The sequence below is a fragment of the Lepidochelys olivacea genome, assembly GCF_965140295.1.
Source record: "Lepidochelys olivacea isolate rLepOli2 genome assembly, chromosome: 11".
NCBI classification, from domain to species: Eukaryota; Metazoa; Chordata; order Testudines; family Cheloniidae; genus Lepidochelys; species Lepidochelys olivacea.
The window spans coordinates 24,050,710-24,067,368 of record NC_140421.1 but is presented as its reverse complement, the minus strand read 5'-3'; the positions used below and the strand labels follow the sequence as shown (position 1 = coordinate 24,067,368).

Below are 16,659 nucleotides of genomic sequence, written 5' to 3'. Positions count from 1 at the left end.
CTCACTATGCCAGACAACAAGTCCTAAGTAACCAGCCTCACAAACCTTCCAAAAATTGCATTCTCCAGCTATTATCAAAAGGTATTCCAAAGTCACTGTCTCTTGTTTATTTAGCACAAGGAGCAGTCTGTATCCTGCAAGATGGGCCATGCTGAACACCATTTGTTCAGCTGCAGTTGAGAGAGAAATATATTACATGAGTAAACAAGGCTAGGCTGTCTTATAAATTTATTTATACATAAATTAACAAATACATGAGACAGTTAGATTTATCTTTTACATGGAGGGACTCACAGGAGACTGGATACCTTAGTAATGCCCACAGAGAGCTAAATTAAATAAAGCCAAACAATCCTTTCCCTTGCCTTGGGTTTTTCTGCATAGGGACTTGGAAACTTTTTGAATGTTGATTCAAGGGGTTTCTACCCGAATATCCCCTCAGTAGGTGCAAGGTCATCTTTTACTCCCCTACTACCAAAATAGAAACTGGTCTTTCCTCCCTAACCCTGGAATCTACACAAATCTCAGGGCACCTGCATGAAGCAGGAACAGCCACATGGAGGCCCAGGGGCTCTGCACAGCTCCCTGGCTTCCCCTTTCCCAGATAAGGCATTCCACTGCATTCCACCCCACAACCGCCAGGTGACTGCACAAAATGCCCCCCTCCCTCATATAAGAGGCCTGACCAGTAGGAATTTGTGCTTCAAAATAAACCTGCACCCAAGAGGAGCATACAGCTTCCAGCAGCTGCTCCCCAGCTCCTTCCCATCTCTGCTTCTGTCCTCCAGAGCTCCGCAATATGAAACCTCAAGAGGGGCTGGAGGCGGAATGGAGCAAAGCTGATGTTCTCCCACCAGGACAGCTTTAGCTACTAAATCTGCACGTTGCCTACACTTCTCATAATATTCATAATCTGTGGCACTGCAGTGGCTGAAGGGAATATCCAAGCTCTGCCTAGACAAGACAAACAGATCCAGGCTGCTTAAACATACGTATAGACAAGCTTTAAAAACGTGAGAGATGGCCCTCGTCTTGACAGATTGCAGAGGGAAGCCTTGGGGACAGCTAGCAAGTTTTACCGGTGCTAAACCCTGTCCATGCTAGCGGTTTAACTGTGGTAGTTAAAGGCATGTTCTCTAAACACATTTTTCAACACAGCCTATTTTCCCCAGCCTAGCCGTAGACTTGGATACATATCTATGGATTTAGGCGTTTAACTTCAGCCACTTTCATGTGCAAATTAGCCTTCTCATCCCTCCCCCCCAACCCCCGCCCTTATTTTTCAAACTGTAATACAAAATTTGAACAACAAGCCAAGTGAGAGGGACCCATGTGCAGCAAATGCAGAGATCCCACCTCTGCTACTTGGGATGAAAACTAACTTCATGAGATGAAAAGGAAAATCACTGCTAGTAGCACAAATGAAATCCAGCCCTTCCAGGGCTCTCTCCCCCCAAATCCACCCTTTCTGGGTTGGGTGGTGGCGTGCAACACAACTGAGTTATTCTCTACATTACTTGTCCTTTGGTTGCTGCAGAACAAGAGAGAGATTTCCCTGCCATCCTGTCGCACTACTTTCACATTGAGACATTATTGACGGCAGATGTCAGAGTAAGGCCAAGGTCCTCCAGGGCCTAGCTAACCCACTTGCTACTTAACCACATTAAAACGAACCACATTACTGGGGGTGAGACCCAGTCCTCCCCCCCCACACACACACACACAGCCTGTTTAAGAGTTTGTCAAACCCTCCCATTTCCCTGTGTCCCTTTACACTGCTGTAGACTGTCAGCTCCTGTGGGCTATCTCCCCTCGCAGCCCCTTTCTCATGATAATGAGCCCCTAGCAACACCTCAGCTGAGACTTGCGCCATCAGCACACAAGCGGCCAATAGCCCCCTTTTTAGCAGCCAGCCCCCCACAACCCGGAAACGGGGGGACGAGCTCACGTGGTTTTAAAGCAGGCGCTGGGCGAAAAGGAGCTGGTGCAGGGATGGAAGGGGAGGAGGGGGGTAGAGAGGGGTCTTTAGCTCACATGGCCCCTCATGTGTGATGGATGCAATTGACAAAGGGAAAATCATTGAAGGGAAGGCAGCAGCCCCGCCAGCGCTGGTTGCATTTGTGGCATCAGTCAGGCACAGTTTGTATCAATACAGGACAGGATCGTTTTATATGCCCCGAAGTTTCCTCTCTTTCACTTTTCACACAGGAAAAGTTGGGGGAGGAGGGAACTCCACCCAGTGAGCTGGCCTTAAAACTGGGTCTGATCCACCCCACCGGGTGCCTTGTGCAAAAATCTGAGCTGTGCTGTGCAAAAATGGATTTGGGTTTGTTGTTTAACTGGTAGGGAAGACATCATAATTGCAAAGTTTAAAATAAAGACAGAGATTCTTCATCTGAGGCTGTGTCGAGGGGGCTGATTAATTGCAATCTGCTTTCTACATTTATGAAAGAATGTGAGAGATGCATTGCCAGCACCACCCCCAATAAAGGCAATATCAATAGCCACTGTCATTATTTCCATATCTTAAAGAAGCTGCACGCCCAATATTAGTTCAGTCCAGGGCAGGAAATCATCTCCTGGATTAAGGCTAAATTCCTTCTCAAAAGGATTTAACTGATTGTTACATGTTTATGTCTTGTGGCCAAAATAAAAAAAAATAGCAGCCCCATATGATAAGTGTAAAAGAATGTCTAATAAAGACTTGTATGTTATGCCAATCCTAAGAAGATCAGAGCATTTTATCTCTGTGATCCTTATGTGCTGGGGGTGCTTTAAGAGTTACAGAAACTGTCAGATTGGGCGGTGGAGGAAAGTCTACAAAATTATGACCAGAGATTATTCGACAATACAAAAGTGTTCCCTGAAGCCCATGAATATAGCCTCACGGTCTGTTTTGCCTCTGTGAGTGTGTGTGTGTGTGAGTGTGTGGAGATCGATATAATATGATAAAACATCGACCGTGTGTGTGTGTGTGTGTGTGTGTAGATAGATATAATATGATAAAACATCGATCGCAGCATTATTGCAGGTTAAAGTAGAGCTTCTTTTAATCCATCCACCCACCCTCTCATTTTATAATCTGGAACTTTAGGAATAATATGTAAGGCGTTTGTAATGGGATTAATTTATTTTAAGAACGTGTTTCCATATAGGACATGAGTGACTGGAAATTGGACGAGTCAGTAATTGGCATTCACTTTTTTTTTTTAACATATGCATCTAAATTCAGTTTGACTCTTTAAGGAATTAGCAGAGTGCCCTTGATTTATAGTCAGTGTCTTGTGGATCTGAGAGGATCTAATTCAAATTAATAATACTTTGAATCTGATTTCAGGATATTTGCACTATGCCACATATTTCATTAAGATATTATCACTCTCGTCCGTATTGGTGTATCTCTGTTTCTATCTATCTATAGTTATATCTAGAGACAGATAGATCATACATCTTCCAGCTAAATATTTTTGACATGCAATCAATAGTTATGCCAAAAGTTTTAGCACAACTAACCCAGTTCATCCTAGGAAAGGACAATAGAGCTTTTGCTCTCGCAGGGATAATTACAGAGCTCATTGTTATCAGTTCATCATATATTAATTTAAAACAATTCAATTTAAAAATATAACTGGCAGCTCTTAAGAAACCTGCTCTTTAATATTTATATGAGAGCCTTGCATAAGATATACACAGGCAAACTGTTTCATTAGCTATTTCATTAGGTCGTTTATACTAGAGTTACCAACGTTTTAAAGACTTTGCTCTTAATTTCGCTTATATACCCGACCTGGTAGAGACTTGACTTGGTGGTTTGAATTGGTACCTGGTCGGGTAGGCTAGTAACGTCCATTTATGGAAAGTTGTCAGATCTTTACTCGGTGAATGACAACAGAGAAGCAGCAGAAAAGCAAACTCAGTGAGCTGAGGATTTTATTTGGAACTCTTAAAAAAAGATTTTGTGGTTGTTGCTCTGAAATCTGCCTACACTAAAGACATCTCACGTTTCTAATAGCAGTCAGTTTATACTCATTAGATGCATTGACACTTACAGCCCCCAGATGTGTCCAAATCTTATACTGTAACCAACTGTTCAATCTTCCCTATTTCCCCAAAAATTGTGTGATCGGGCGATTGCCAGTGCAGTGCATTCAGATTTAATTTTTAAATCGGAGGGTAGCTTTATTAGCAGATAAAAATATTCATCAGATCTCTGAGGAAGCGATGATTTGCAAATGCACGTTTGATTTTTCTTTCTTTGCAATGTTTAATCATCAGAAAGGTGTGCTCTGATCAGGAGCATTTTTGAATGCAATTGCTAGTGACTATTGCTAGCATTACAATTCTTGCTTTAGGCACACATTCAATGCACAGTTCAAGAGCAGTTTATCTTAGCTTAATGTAAGTAAAAGTATAGTGTCGGATCAGTGTACCATTTGTTTCAGTTTACTTCGGGGGGGGTGAGAAGTGCAGTAATAGATTTAACTCTGTCAAAGCAAGGAAATTCATACGAAGCCCGCTAATACAGCCCCTTGGGCAGCTCCACGTTTACCTTCAGAAAGATCATCCAAACATGTAGGATTTGAAGTTCATCTTTACATTGAGATTATGTAAAGCCCTTCCAAAGAAGGAACCGTATGTGGGTTCTGTGAGCAGCTGGGCATGAACTGATCAAGTCTCAGAGATTTTTTTCCCCTTTTCAGATAAACGCCTTTGCTGACCAAATTTGGCTGTCTTTAGTTACTTCTATATTAGTTTCCAATTATGTGCTGTGCAAACCAGCTTTTTGATAAACAAAACAGCAGAGCATTGGTTAAGAACACTTAAACTTCAAAAAAAAACATCCCCCTGGGAAGTGGGCTCTGAATTGGTTAATAATGTGCAGTACTTGCTAAATTGCTGACTTCCAGATGTGGAAAATATCTTTCTTGTTTAGGACCTACGTACCCTGATTGGATTACGACAGAAGCGTCACATTGGAAAGCTTTTGAGTGATGATTTAATTAACCATACAGTAGAAAGCTGTATTTGCCAGGAAACCCCTTCCAGATTTGCATAACCAATCCCTTCAGTGCAAAGGTGGAGTCTGTTTTAATATTATTATTATTATTATTTTATTATTATTATTTATTTTATTTTCCTATTTTAAAAACTGGTAAACTTGTTATCCCCACAAGTTCAGTACCACTCAGTCACTCTAGCTAGCTAGCTCCTTCCCTCCCCACCCCCAAGGGAAGAGAGACAGAAAAAGAGCCATTTCACCCCATGATCCATATCTGAGAACAAAACAGAAAGAATGTCAAATCTCACTTTTTTCTACAGCTACAACAAACAATTCAAATAAGATGGTTGAGCGTCGAAACAACAACAACAAAATGATCAGAAGTCAACTAGGTGCCTTTTTTTCCAGTTCAAATACAGCGTTTGGTTTCTACCCAAAATTTTGAGCTATGGTTTGCTCATCTGAAAGAAGGGGTGGAGGGGGGGACTGAGAAGGAGAAAGAGACTTTCCTGCTAGAAACCATGCTGAAAAAGCTACCCAAGTGAACGTGCCTGCAGAATCTGGCCATTAGAGCTATCTCTATAAAAAGAAGTAGGGATCTTGATTGAAAGACACAGGATCGCTCCCTTTAACTTTCAGCTCCTTTGAGTTATCCAGTTCTGTGAATGGTGTTCACCGTTTTCCGCCTTGTATCCAGTAGGATTTAGTGAAGAGGATAATGATGCCAAAGACTTGATGGTTGCGGGGGGGGGGGGGAGGAGGGAGGAAAGGGAGCGAGGGTCGGAGAGAGGGAGGAGGGAGACAGAGCGGGAGGGAGGTGGAATTTCATTTCTTCCACTAAAGCGTTTGCGGAGACTTCAAGGTATAATCTATCCCAGATCCTTTCCCAGAGAGAAACTTGGCGATCACGTTTCCACATGATGCTCACGTTTGGTGCTCTTCAATTATCCCTCCCCACAAAGATAGGTGGCGTGTGTTTCAGGGTCTCTCCTCTCTCTCCTACAGAAAAGAAAAAGAAAAAAATGTCATTAGAAGAGGCGTAACACGTCAGTCCGTCCCCAGGTTTGTGTTTCCTGGAGTGGCAGAAAGAGATCAGTCCTAACCTGCCCAGCAGGAATAACGGTCCTTCCGACAACTCTTTGCAAGGCTTTTTACAAATTCTGCAGGAGCTGCATCTCCCTTCACCTTTTCTCCTCCACTTCGCGGCTTCTTCATGCTTTTTCTTCTCACCATTTCTGGCCAAAACTACAAACAACACTTCGCAGGTAGGTTCTGAATTTAAACAGTTCTTTCTTTCTTGTCTTTCCCCCCCTTCCCCCTGCACCGTCTCATTTCCCCCCCGTTTCTTTTCTTTTTTTTTTTATTTCGAGTGTGGTGGCTTATTCAGCTTGTTTATAGTTGGGGAATCTCATTTTGAACTGAAATGTAAAGTCACTTGGCACCAGTTTCAGGAGGGGTTGGTTCTTTTATGGCGAACCGTTCTCTGCTGTTATTCCCCTCCCCGCCCCCCCAGTACCTGTCCAGACAGGTAGTAAAGGTGTCTTTTGCAAATATGACAGTAAAAGTTTTAGTGCACAGAAAAGAATTCATTCTTTCAAACAACCTCACTGCTCTTTTATTTTAAGATTCACATAGGATCATCTTAAAGTTTGCATGTACCTGTTAGTGATTTGCACGCACGGGGCATGCACAGGGAGCACGGTTGGAAAATATTTTAGCTCCAGCCTGCTTTAGAAGTCCCAGCAAAGATGTGTTTCCCCAAACAGAAAGTTTGCTGTTTTGTCTGCCTAGTCGGTTTCATTTCTTTATTTTATTTTGTGAGGCTGGATGAAGTAACACCTCAGGTTCTGGGATCCCAAAGAAAGAAGTGAAAGTAGTGACTGGAACTTAAAAGTCGTTTACAAAAAATAGTCAATCCAGCTAGGAAGAAAACCGTCCTCAAGAACCCAAGATTGAAAATTATTGGCAACTTTTCTTGTTAATGCTAAGGAGCAGAGCAGATATTGAAATACATTTAAAACAATTCGCCATTGGTCGTTTTGCATTATTACTCCAATTGTCGAAGAAAGCTCACAGGTCCGGGCTTTTATGAATTTGTTTATCTCCTACCTACTTTCATATATCTTGTGCTTGATCTGTAATGATGATGTAGAGATTACAAAATGCAGAGCAAGAAATAACTAGCAAATATAAAGTTTTTGTACGTATTCGCTCAATCTCTCCCTCTCCCACACACATGCATCCATGTCCATAAAACTACCAGTTTACTTTCTCAACATGGATTCATTTGCTGTAGTCTGTGAGTAAACATACTGACCTTGTACAGACAATCTGCATATTCACATACACTTACCTGCACATAGATTTTTAAAGCAACCCTGTTTTATCATCAAAAGCCTAAGAAAGGCGAGTTCAGAGCCAATAAGACACAAGAGCAGCATACTTAACTGATCCATCCTGATGTGAATCTTTACTAAAGTTAAAATGGAAAAATCAAAACTAAATCCACTTTGTTACAAAATGTGTGGAGACAGGTCATCAATTTCTCGGTTTTGTGTAAAGCTTTACAGCGTAGGAGTAGACAATAGATGCTGAGGCTAGGGTGGATTTTGTTCAGAAGAGCAAGGGTTAATTGCCCTTGTTTTACAGTTTGCATCTGTTACATCTTTTATAGCCCCCTGTTTAAACTAATCCTCAAGTCAAAGCATCTTTAAAGCTACAGCATCTTCTCCAAGATAGACTCAGTTTCAGGAGCCTTATATCAAGCAAACCAAGTGCTTCCCCACTCCAGTTTTGACAGATTCAGTCTCAAATAAAGCCTGCATGTGTAGACAGATATAGGTACGAAAGTTTACAAGTCGAAAAGGATATGATCATTTAGAAAGCCTGAAAACACTGACAGCAGTAGTTTTGATTTCTGTTTCTTTTCTCAGGCGGGGGGGGGGGCGGAAGACAGTCTGAAGCTTTGTTTAATGGGCAGGGGGAAACCCTACAATGAATATTGTCAAACTGACTAAAAAGATGACAGAGGTTTATAATACACTTCTCATTGTTGGGGCGGGGGGGGGGGTAGAAGTGAGGTCTCAATCCTGCGCCTTACCCCACAGGGGAGGGGGGGAGAGAGAGAGAGAGCTATGTTTCTCTGTTGCTCTCAGCTTGCCGAAGTGAGCTAACAAAAATACAAATAAAGATAAAGATAACATATCATGGGAGAACAAGTTGCAATGTCAGTCTAAAGTACTTTTAGGAGGAAATGGTCCGCCTAGCATTGAGTCAAACAGCCTACTGTACGAGCCTGTGCATTCCCTCATACGGTCATGAGTTATGACTCATTTTGAAGATGTAATTCTTGTCTCTCTGATCTCCTTTGCTGTGCGATACAAAAAAAAAAAATTAAAAACCTGGCCGGCTGGGAAGGAAGGGGATCAATTTAATCTTTGCTCCGACCTCCCCCAGCACGGCAAGTCTTTGTGTGTGTGTGGATGGGTTCCTTTTTGGGGGAATATTTGGGTTCCCTTTGGCGCCCTGCATTTAAATGGGATATACCAATGCCCACATTGTTGCTGTGTTTGGTTGTTACATAGAGTCTGCGTGCTGCTGAATCAGGGAGTCGAGTCCATGCGAACTGCCATCTGATCCACTCTTATCAATGAAGCAGCAGATCATGGCGGATGGCCCCAGGTGTAAGAGGCGAAAACAAGCCAATCCAAGAAGGAAAAACGGTAAGAAAACCCTGAATCAAACTTTTCCTTTCGACTCCACCAGAGAGATAGAGGGGGAGAGGGAGAAAAAAACCACCCAGCAGCAACCGCAGCAGCCCGGGGTTTGCTGGCGATCGCTTTCTATGTGGCGGACGAGAGATCCGCCTGTTGTATATTTCTGGAGGGGAGAGAGAGTTCAAGGGAGTCCCAGGGAAAGTGAGCGTCAAAGAAGCCGGAGGATCCCAGCCCTTTCCCCCGGGCGCAGTCCCAGTCTAACCGAGCGCTCCTTATCCGCCCCCCCCCCCCACTCACCCCCCAGACACCTTTGGAGAAGTCCGATCAAGTGGGCAGAGTCCCAGGTCTGGGGCTTCTGTAGTTTGAGTTCTGCAGAATCACTGGGCGGTTTGGAAAGAAAAGCCAGAGACTGAGCGAGAGCCCCATGCAGACTGTGTGGCTGAGAAAGGCTGAAAGTTTCTTGCCTGGGTCCCTGCTCTATCTAACGGTCCTGGGCTCTGTGTCTCTTGCGCCTGGCTTCTCACCCCCCCCACCACCCCCACGCCAGGACCCGCTGGATTCTCTCTCTCTCTGTCTCCTGCTTTTTTCCCCCTCTGACCGCTGCCTGCAGTCTCAGAATTACCTCCCAGACATGTAAGTCTCACACAGACCAAAGCCACTTTCCGGCCAGTTTTCATGTTGGCAGAACCAGCTAAGCCATGGACTCTAGTGTCAGGGGAAGAGAGAGACGAGAGGGGGCGGAGAGGTATTTCCAATAGTTCCATTAGGGGGGGGGGGAGAACCACGGAAAAACCATATTCCCTGGGAAAAAGACACCGTGAGAATCCTAAGCCACATTGGCAGGGAGTTATTTACTTTTTTTAAAAATTGTGATAGACTCGAAAATGAAACTTCCTTCTCCTTAATCATTAAAACAGAATGAGTTTGCTGCCCCATTGCCCATAGTTACCCTCTCCCCTGGTCTCTGCAGGCGACTGAGAGGTTGGGTTCAATGGGACGGGGTGTTCTGGTCTGATCTCACATTTGGCAGCTCTTCGCTGGTGTGGGTCTCTGTCCCTCCCTAGTTTCTTCCTTTCTTCGTTGGTTTGGAAGTCTGCCCCCCTCCCCCAGCCACCCTGGTGCCCCTGAATGGACATCTCAGCCCCACTTTCAACAACTTTCCTCTAGAGATCAGGAGGAATGAAGATATTTGTGTGAACCTGAACCCATTTGCTTATAGCTGAGCTACTTCATTTAAGTGGAGAGGTGGAGTGGGGGTGGAAGGAGAAAAACACAAAGACAAGAGAATGTTGATTAGAAACAAATGATCCTTTCTCTCGCCCCCCCCCCCCACCCCCTTCCCACTCTCTAGGTTGCGCGAGTGTGTGTGTGTGTGTGTGTGTCTTTTTCTTGTTGTGGTGGAGGTGTCGAGCCATATGGGGGAGTGATAGAGGAATTTTAGTCAGAAACTGTTCTTTATGTTACCCTTTGTGTTGTCTTTGATCTATTTGCTTGGCTTAGTATTACAAAAAAACCCAACTAAAATAATATATTCCGAGCAGCTTCCCAATGATCCGTTCCTTGTTATCTTTTTTTTTAAGTCTCTCTCTCCCCCTCTCCCTCCCCCCTACACACACCCCGCCTTTACTCCTGTGTCTGTCATTATTTAAGGTGGTCCTCACATAGGAGACCTCCCCTTCCCCTCATCTCTGGGTAATTTAGTAGACATTAAAATTACACGTAATGTTTCCCTCTCCTCTCTTGTGTTTCTTCTGTTCTTTTTATTAAATGTTGGTTATTGATTTTCTAAAATCAATGTCTGTTGTGGGGTTTTTTTCCCCTTACAAGTATCTAAAGCACGTTGCTGATCAACTGGATAACAAAAGCTTTGTGTCAAGTAGCCTTTTTTCTTATGTTAAACAGTCATTTTTGAGAGGAAAGAGAATGAGATTTAAAGCAAGGCATCCAGAAGTGCTCTTTTGCACTAAAGAATATTCTGTTTGTTGTTTTAGCCTTCATATTTTATCCTTCTTGGTTCTCGTCATACAAGATTATTAGTTTAGCGTATTAAACCCCATCACATGTTCTGTGATGAGTGTGTGTACCAATGTGTTTCATGTTTTCGCAAAACAATTTGATCAGCAAAAATGTACAAACGATTTCCTAAAAGCTATATGATTATGTATGTGGGAGAGCTAATGAATGTAATGTGTACACCCAGTTATTGCACACAAGTCTTTAGTAACACATATGGACCGGAATGGCATATATTCCGTTGCTCCATTGAAATTGTTTTTTCGTGGGGTGCAATGACTTAAGAAAGCCAGGAGAGTTGGGAGGAGAAAGTTTAATTGCGATTGTTAAGGTAACCGATCCTGCAAACTTCATTTAAAGTGTGTGCATTGGTTGCACGAAGGTCTAACTTCTCCCTTCCCTGTCTTGCTCCAACCAGTGCATTTTTATTTTATTTTATGTTATTCCTTTTTTTCCCATGTTTTTTTTTCTTTGTGTTCCATAATCTGCTTCTTTCATTCATTTCTAAGTCAGAAATGTTCTGGTTTTGAGAAGAAGGTAGACTTCTTTTCTTTTCTTTTTCTTTTCTGTTTTTTTTTTTCTTTCCATTTTCTCTCTCGACAAGCACGTAGCCACTGCCTTTTCCTTTGGGGATTGCCCAGGATTTATCTGAACTGAGTGGATTTTTCTTCTCTTCTGGATTCATGGAAAAGATGTCACTTCTGAGCTTGTGTCTTTGCTGATAACACTAACTATGATGATGCTTATCGAAATCATATAGAAATTCCTTGGAAAGGCAATAGCATTACACGTTTTAAAAGCTGCAAAAATAGATGGGCATCAAGGAAACTAGAGTGATATAAATGTAACCAAATAGAAATGATAGAGGGGATCAAAATAGAAGAAGCCAAGTAGTACCTAAATGTGTTATATGCTCTGTGTGGGGGTGGGTGTAAGGATGGTCAGGACTCAGGATTAGAAAACGATGCTGGATAAAATTCCTACAAAGCTAAATAGGGTAGAAAAAAAAAAGCTCAGGATTTTACAAGAGAACGGGATTGATCAGAGCTGGAGAAGAGAGTGATGCAGTAGGGCAGTGTCAGGGAAACGTGTATGTGTGTGTAGGGGGTGGGAGAGGTCATATTAAAATAAATGGTAATGGGGGGAACCATCCCCAGGAAAAAAATGTTCGAGAGAAAAGTCTAAAGAGAGAGGAAGAGGAGTAAGGGGATGGAAGGTGGGGAAATCAGAGGAGCTCGCAGCCCAGGAATGTGTGTCGGTTTCAGGAAAGTTCAGTCAGATGATTTCCAGTCGCCTGACTCACTTTGTAACACTTTCACTGAAGGAGAGAAAACCCAAAGCCCCCTTCTTTTTCTCCCCACTCTGCACTTCCTCCCCACGGTGAGAGTGATCGCTCTCAGACTGATAGCCAAGCTGCTGGAATAGTCGCAGCAGCGACGTTTGAAACTTACAAAGTTTGGCGTTTGCTGTTGGTGTTGCCCCTGTTTGTAGCTGGAGCGGTCTCACTGAAGATGCTGCCTCATTCTCTTTTCCTGCTGCAGGCAGAGCCTTAGAAATAAGAGGAAGGGGACTGATTTTTCATCACTCCCTCTTTCGCCTTCTCAGGGAGAGATGACTAGGTACAAAGACGCTTTCCTTAAAACAAATCTCTCTGGCATGGCATGAATTGGGACTTGAGTTGTCCCCTTTAAAAGCAAAAATCTTTGGGGGGAGAAAGAGGAGAAAAGAAAAGTTGTGTCTAATTTTCTCCAAAGTTTCAGTATGCATCTCTCTCTGATTTCTTTGCCATCTCGCTTCCAGCTGTAAAGAAGAGGGAGAACATTCAGTGCTTTGAAGGCATCTGATCCGAAAGGGAATACAGACCAAACAGGCAGACACAATTATTCCCTTTAAGAACGTTAACCAAAAAGACATCCACCCACCTAAATACATCCGATGAAGTGAGCTGTAGCTCACGAAAGCTCATGCTCAAATAAATTCGTTAGTTTCTAAGGTGCCACAAGTCCTCCTTTTCTTTTTGTGAATACAGAATAACACGGCTGCTACTCTGAAACCCACCTCTTTCTAGAGATGATGGGGAAGAGGGAAAATTCGAATTAACTTCACCCTTTAAAAAGAAAAAAAATCTAGCTAGAATCTCTAGGTAATGAGAAGTGGTGTTTGTTTTCCCTGATGGGTGAAGTTTGGAAATAACTAGAGTCTCAGATACAAGGGTGCTCCCTAGTAAATTTCAGGTGGTACAAGTTATAGCGGTCAACTGGGAACGTTCCTATTCCTAGTTATCTTTACAAGTGTGAAAATCCGTTGCAAATAGATTACTTTTGAAGTTGACGAGTTCATTGGGAGAATATTTTACTACTTCAAAAGGTACCTGGATATAGGTTTATTTAAAAATATTATTTACTAAATGCAAGTGACCAAGATGTAATGAATATCTGAGTATATCTCGCTATACAGATTAAGTTTTGATATGGAACAGAGGAGGCTGTTATCTGAGCTATTGATTTTATTTTGAGTTTGGGGGAAAAACGAGTTTGAATATTGTTGAATGCCACTGTTGAATAACATATGTCATTTCCAGTAATTCTTACTGTTACTGGTTTTGCCACTAGCCTCTTTAGCTATTGCACGTGATCTACAGATAAACTTTTTAAAAAATTGTGTCAAATAAAATGAAATAGATTAAAGAATTAATGACCATAACATCAATTTTTTTTAAAAAAAGGAACAGCATTGAAAGTTAATTGTTAAATAAATATATACGGTTAACTGTCCAAGGTAAATAAAATATATTGAAGATTGAGAAACAAGCTATAAAACCATACTGAGAATATTCCCTAAGAAAACTGTGTCAACCCTTAAAGTGGAAAGAAGAGTGTTGATTCTTTTACAGCAGCAGTACTTTCATTCCAAGAAATAGGAAATTCTTCGCCTCACGACAGTTTTTGGCATCTGCATGATCCCAATGCTTTTAAGGTGCATTTTCTCCTCTGAGAAAGAGAACTCTTTGTCCGTTTTTACCAAGACCACGGCTTCCCAAGGTAGACACTATTTTGTGCCTGTCACATAGAAGGGGAGTGCAGGTTTGCAGTGCTCACAGACAATTGATTGTCTGCCCTAATGTGTTTCATTTACATGTTTATAACGTCAATAGTGCTGGGGTGTCCACTGTACCATTCATTCCAGCATTCCCACAAGGGTGCAATTGTCTGAATAGCCAAGTCAGACACCTTTTTGATTGCTCTTTAGTTGTCTTTTTAGAATATAGAGAAAAAGGAGAGAAATCTGGGATGCAGAAACACTAGTTGAAAATATTTCAGAATTAAATGTCACTATTAAAGCAGATGTTAACATTAGGCAAATTATATATTTTAACTAAGATTCTAAAGGTGTTAAAATTCAAAACAGAGAGGATGGTTATTGAAACACGACTAAATCTAGTTCTGTTGCTTATTTTTTAGTCTTTTTTACATGATTTGTGATTTTCATTTTGCTTTCAGCCTCTGTAAAAGCAGCCACCTCTTAACTCTTTGTATGCTTTACTGAAATTTGTGATTTCCCTCCCCCCCATATATTTACATATCTCTGTTTATGCCAACAGTGTCAGCTAACCACTTGGAAAATCTATTGAAAGAATATTTAGGCTGTGGGAAGTATAAACTTAAAAAAGTAAGATCCAAATATTTCTTCATCAAGCATTTTTAATGAAAAATATTATGATGATTAGACTTTCCTTGAAGCATTTTTAACTTAAATAGCTGTGTACCAACTTCCTATGTCTTTGGTTACAGTCTTCTCATGCTGTAAGCTCTGAGCAGAGTGTTCCTAGGAGTTCCAAAGTCAATAAAAGATTACTTTTTAAGGTGTGCTGTTCTGTTTTTATATGCCACACTGTCTTTACCATTTAAGTTGCTTCTGAAGGAGGCGAGAAGTGATTGCATATGTCTACAATTTCATGTATGAATAAATAAACCTCATATCTTATTGAATCAGATAAGTTATATGTGTAATATAGCCACATATAGTACATATGGATGCACCTAGGAAATAAAGGTTTCCTATTTCAGACATGGTCCCTTTCCCCCTAAAAATTTTGATCCCAATTGCTACAGTTAACCTATTTAGGCCATGGTCCATAAGGGAAGATAAACCTAACTCCTGTGGCATCTAATCGCCAGGGGGGACAAAACTTTTTATAATTTTGTTGCAATTAAACATTCTCTCTCTCTCTCTCTCTCTCTCTCTCTCTCTCTCTCTCTCTTTGGGGGGGAGAGGGGATTGTTTGTAGAAAGATTTTTTTCTCCCTAACAGGGAAGACACACACAGTAGATGCACCGTTAGCTGAACCCCTGACACGGCGGTCTTTTGAATGCCTTAGGTATGATTTCACTTTCGCTCACATCAATGCTGACCTGAATGCCTTTCATATCTGATCCGCTGTGTCTCTCCCAGTAAACATCCCCTGAGGGGAGAACAAAGAAAGGAGCTCTTCTTCTTCTTAATCACAATTCAGCCCATTCACCGCCGGCAGGCTACATTTGCATTCTGCAACAGAAAGCCAAGATGAAAAGAAAAAAAAAGAGAGTGAGAAGAGGGGGGAAAAAGCAGAAGGGTGGAGGCTGAGTAAAATAACTTAGGTGTTTGTAGCTGTTTGTTGGGCTTCCCCTAGTTACAAGCCTTATATAGATCCTGCTCTACCCAGCCTTGGCTCTTCTGACAGGCAGATAGTGTTACAAGATGGCATGCCTGTGCTATTCATGGCCACTCGCACTAACACTTGAGGTAAAAAGTGTCAGAGAGGGATCAAATTCTACTCGGAGAAGTCTGTTATAGTTAGGGTCAGGTGTGTGTACTCTCGGCTCTTGACTGCTGCCTATTATTTTGTTTTAATTACTATTATTGTTTACTCGCCATGACCTTGGGGAGTGGAGGTGAGGGAAATGTGGTCCACGCAGATGAAAAGATAGCAGCGAAAGAATTGTCCTTTGGACAACAAATATTTTTTAGTGGTAGGATGAGTTGGGCTGGCGTGTTTCTTTCCCTCCAGTGACACGACAGGAGAAAAGGGGCAACTCTTTGGGAAGGAAAAAGCTTCCCCAGTTTTGAGGCTGGCAATATGTCACATTTGCTGGCTAGAGGAAAAGAATAACAACCCCAAAACAAACAAACAACCTCCCCACGCCAACAACATCACAGAACTGTAAAGGGGGAAATGTTACATTTGTGTAAGTTTCGTTAGCCAAGTTTTCTCGTTTCTTGCATTCACAGCCACCTCCATATTTTTTCCCCCAGATTTCTTGTCTGTTTGTTTTCCAGAAGCCACTCTGCGTTTCTTAGTTAGAGACAATAAGACAGTATGAAAATTTTGTTGAGGTTTTGGTTATATTCACTTTTTCTCACCAAGAGAAGGTTTATTTATAACTGGATCCTGCTTACTGAGAAGTATTTTAGCCCTTTCAGGCAGACCTGTCAAAATTTCCTGTGTTGTTTGCCTCCATTTGCAACACGTAAAAAGTAATATGCAGTTGTTTGTGTTAGAATAACCAGGATAGTGCAGAAATCTTAAGTGACAAGTTTTCAACTATACTATCTCCCGCCTACCAAACTGTCATTTTTCAGAAACCGCTTTTTAAGATACTAACAGGTTTTTTTCCCCCAATCAGCAAATAGATTAAATGTGCTAAAGCAACTTTGAGAGAGAAGAGCAGTTTGAACAATAAGAAGCGGGGAGGGATGTTTTATTTTCCTTTTTACTACTATGGCAGATTTCACTCCTAAGGAGCACACTAACCGAGATGTTACCAGTTGAACAGAAGCATGTGACATAGATTCCGGATTTTTTCCCAGAAGATTTACAGAATTTACAAAAAGAGATTATCTCTACACCTTCCACCCCCCCACCCCCCCCACCCCCGCCTACCCCCATGACCC

General features: G+C 42.0%; 1 protein-coding gene across 3 annotated transcripts in view; it reads left to right on the top strand.

The window, feature by feature from the left end:
* Positions 1-5,997: 5,997 nt before the first annotated feature.
* The window catches only part of ZEB2 (zinc finger E-box binding homeobox 2), a 131,248-nt gene continuing 120,586 nt past the window's right edge, over positions 5,998-16,659 (top strand). For 2 of the 3 annotated variants that reach the window (XM_084642743.1, XM_084642742.1), the window contains exons 1-2: positions 5,998-6,264; positions 8,584-8,721. In XM_084642743.1, coding sequence (XP_084498869.1) covers positions 8,649-8,721 — 73 coding nt within the window. In that variant the 5' untranslated portion in view covers positions 5,998-6,264; positions 8,584-8,648. Of the gene's footprint in view, positions 6,265-8,583; positions 8,722-16,659 lie in introns of those variants that run through there. The other variant, XM_084642744.1, reaches the window with a different exon arrangement.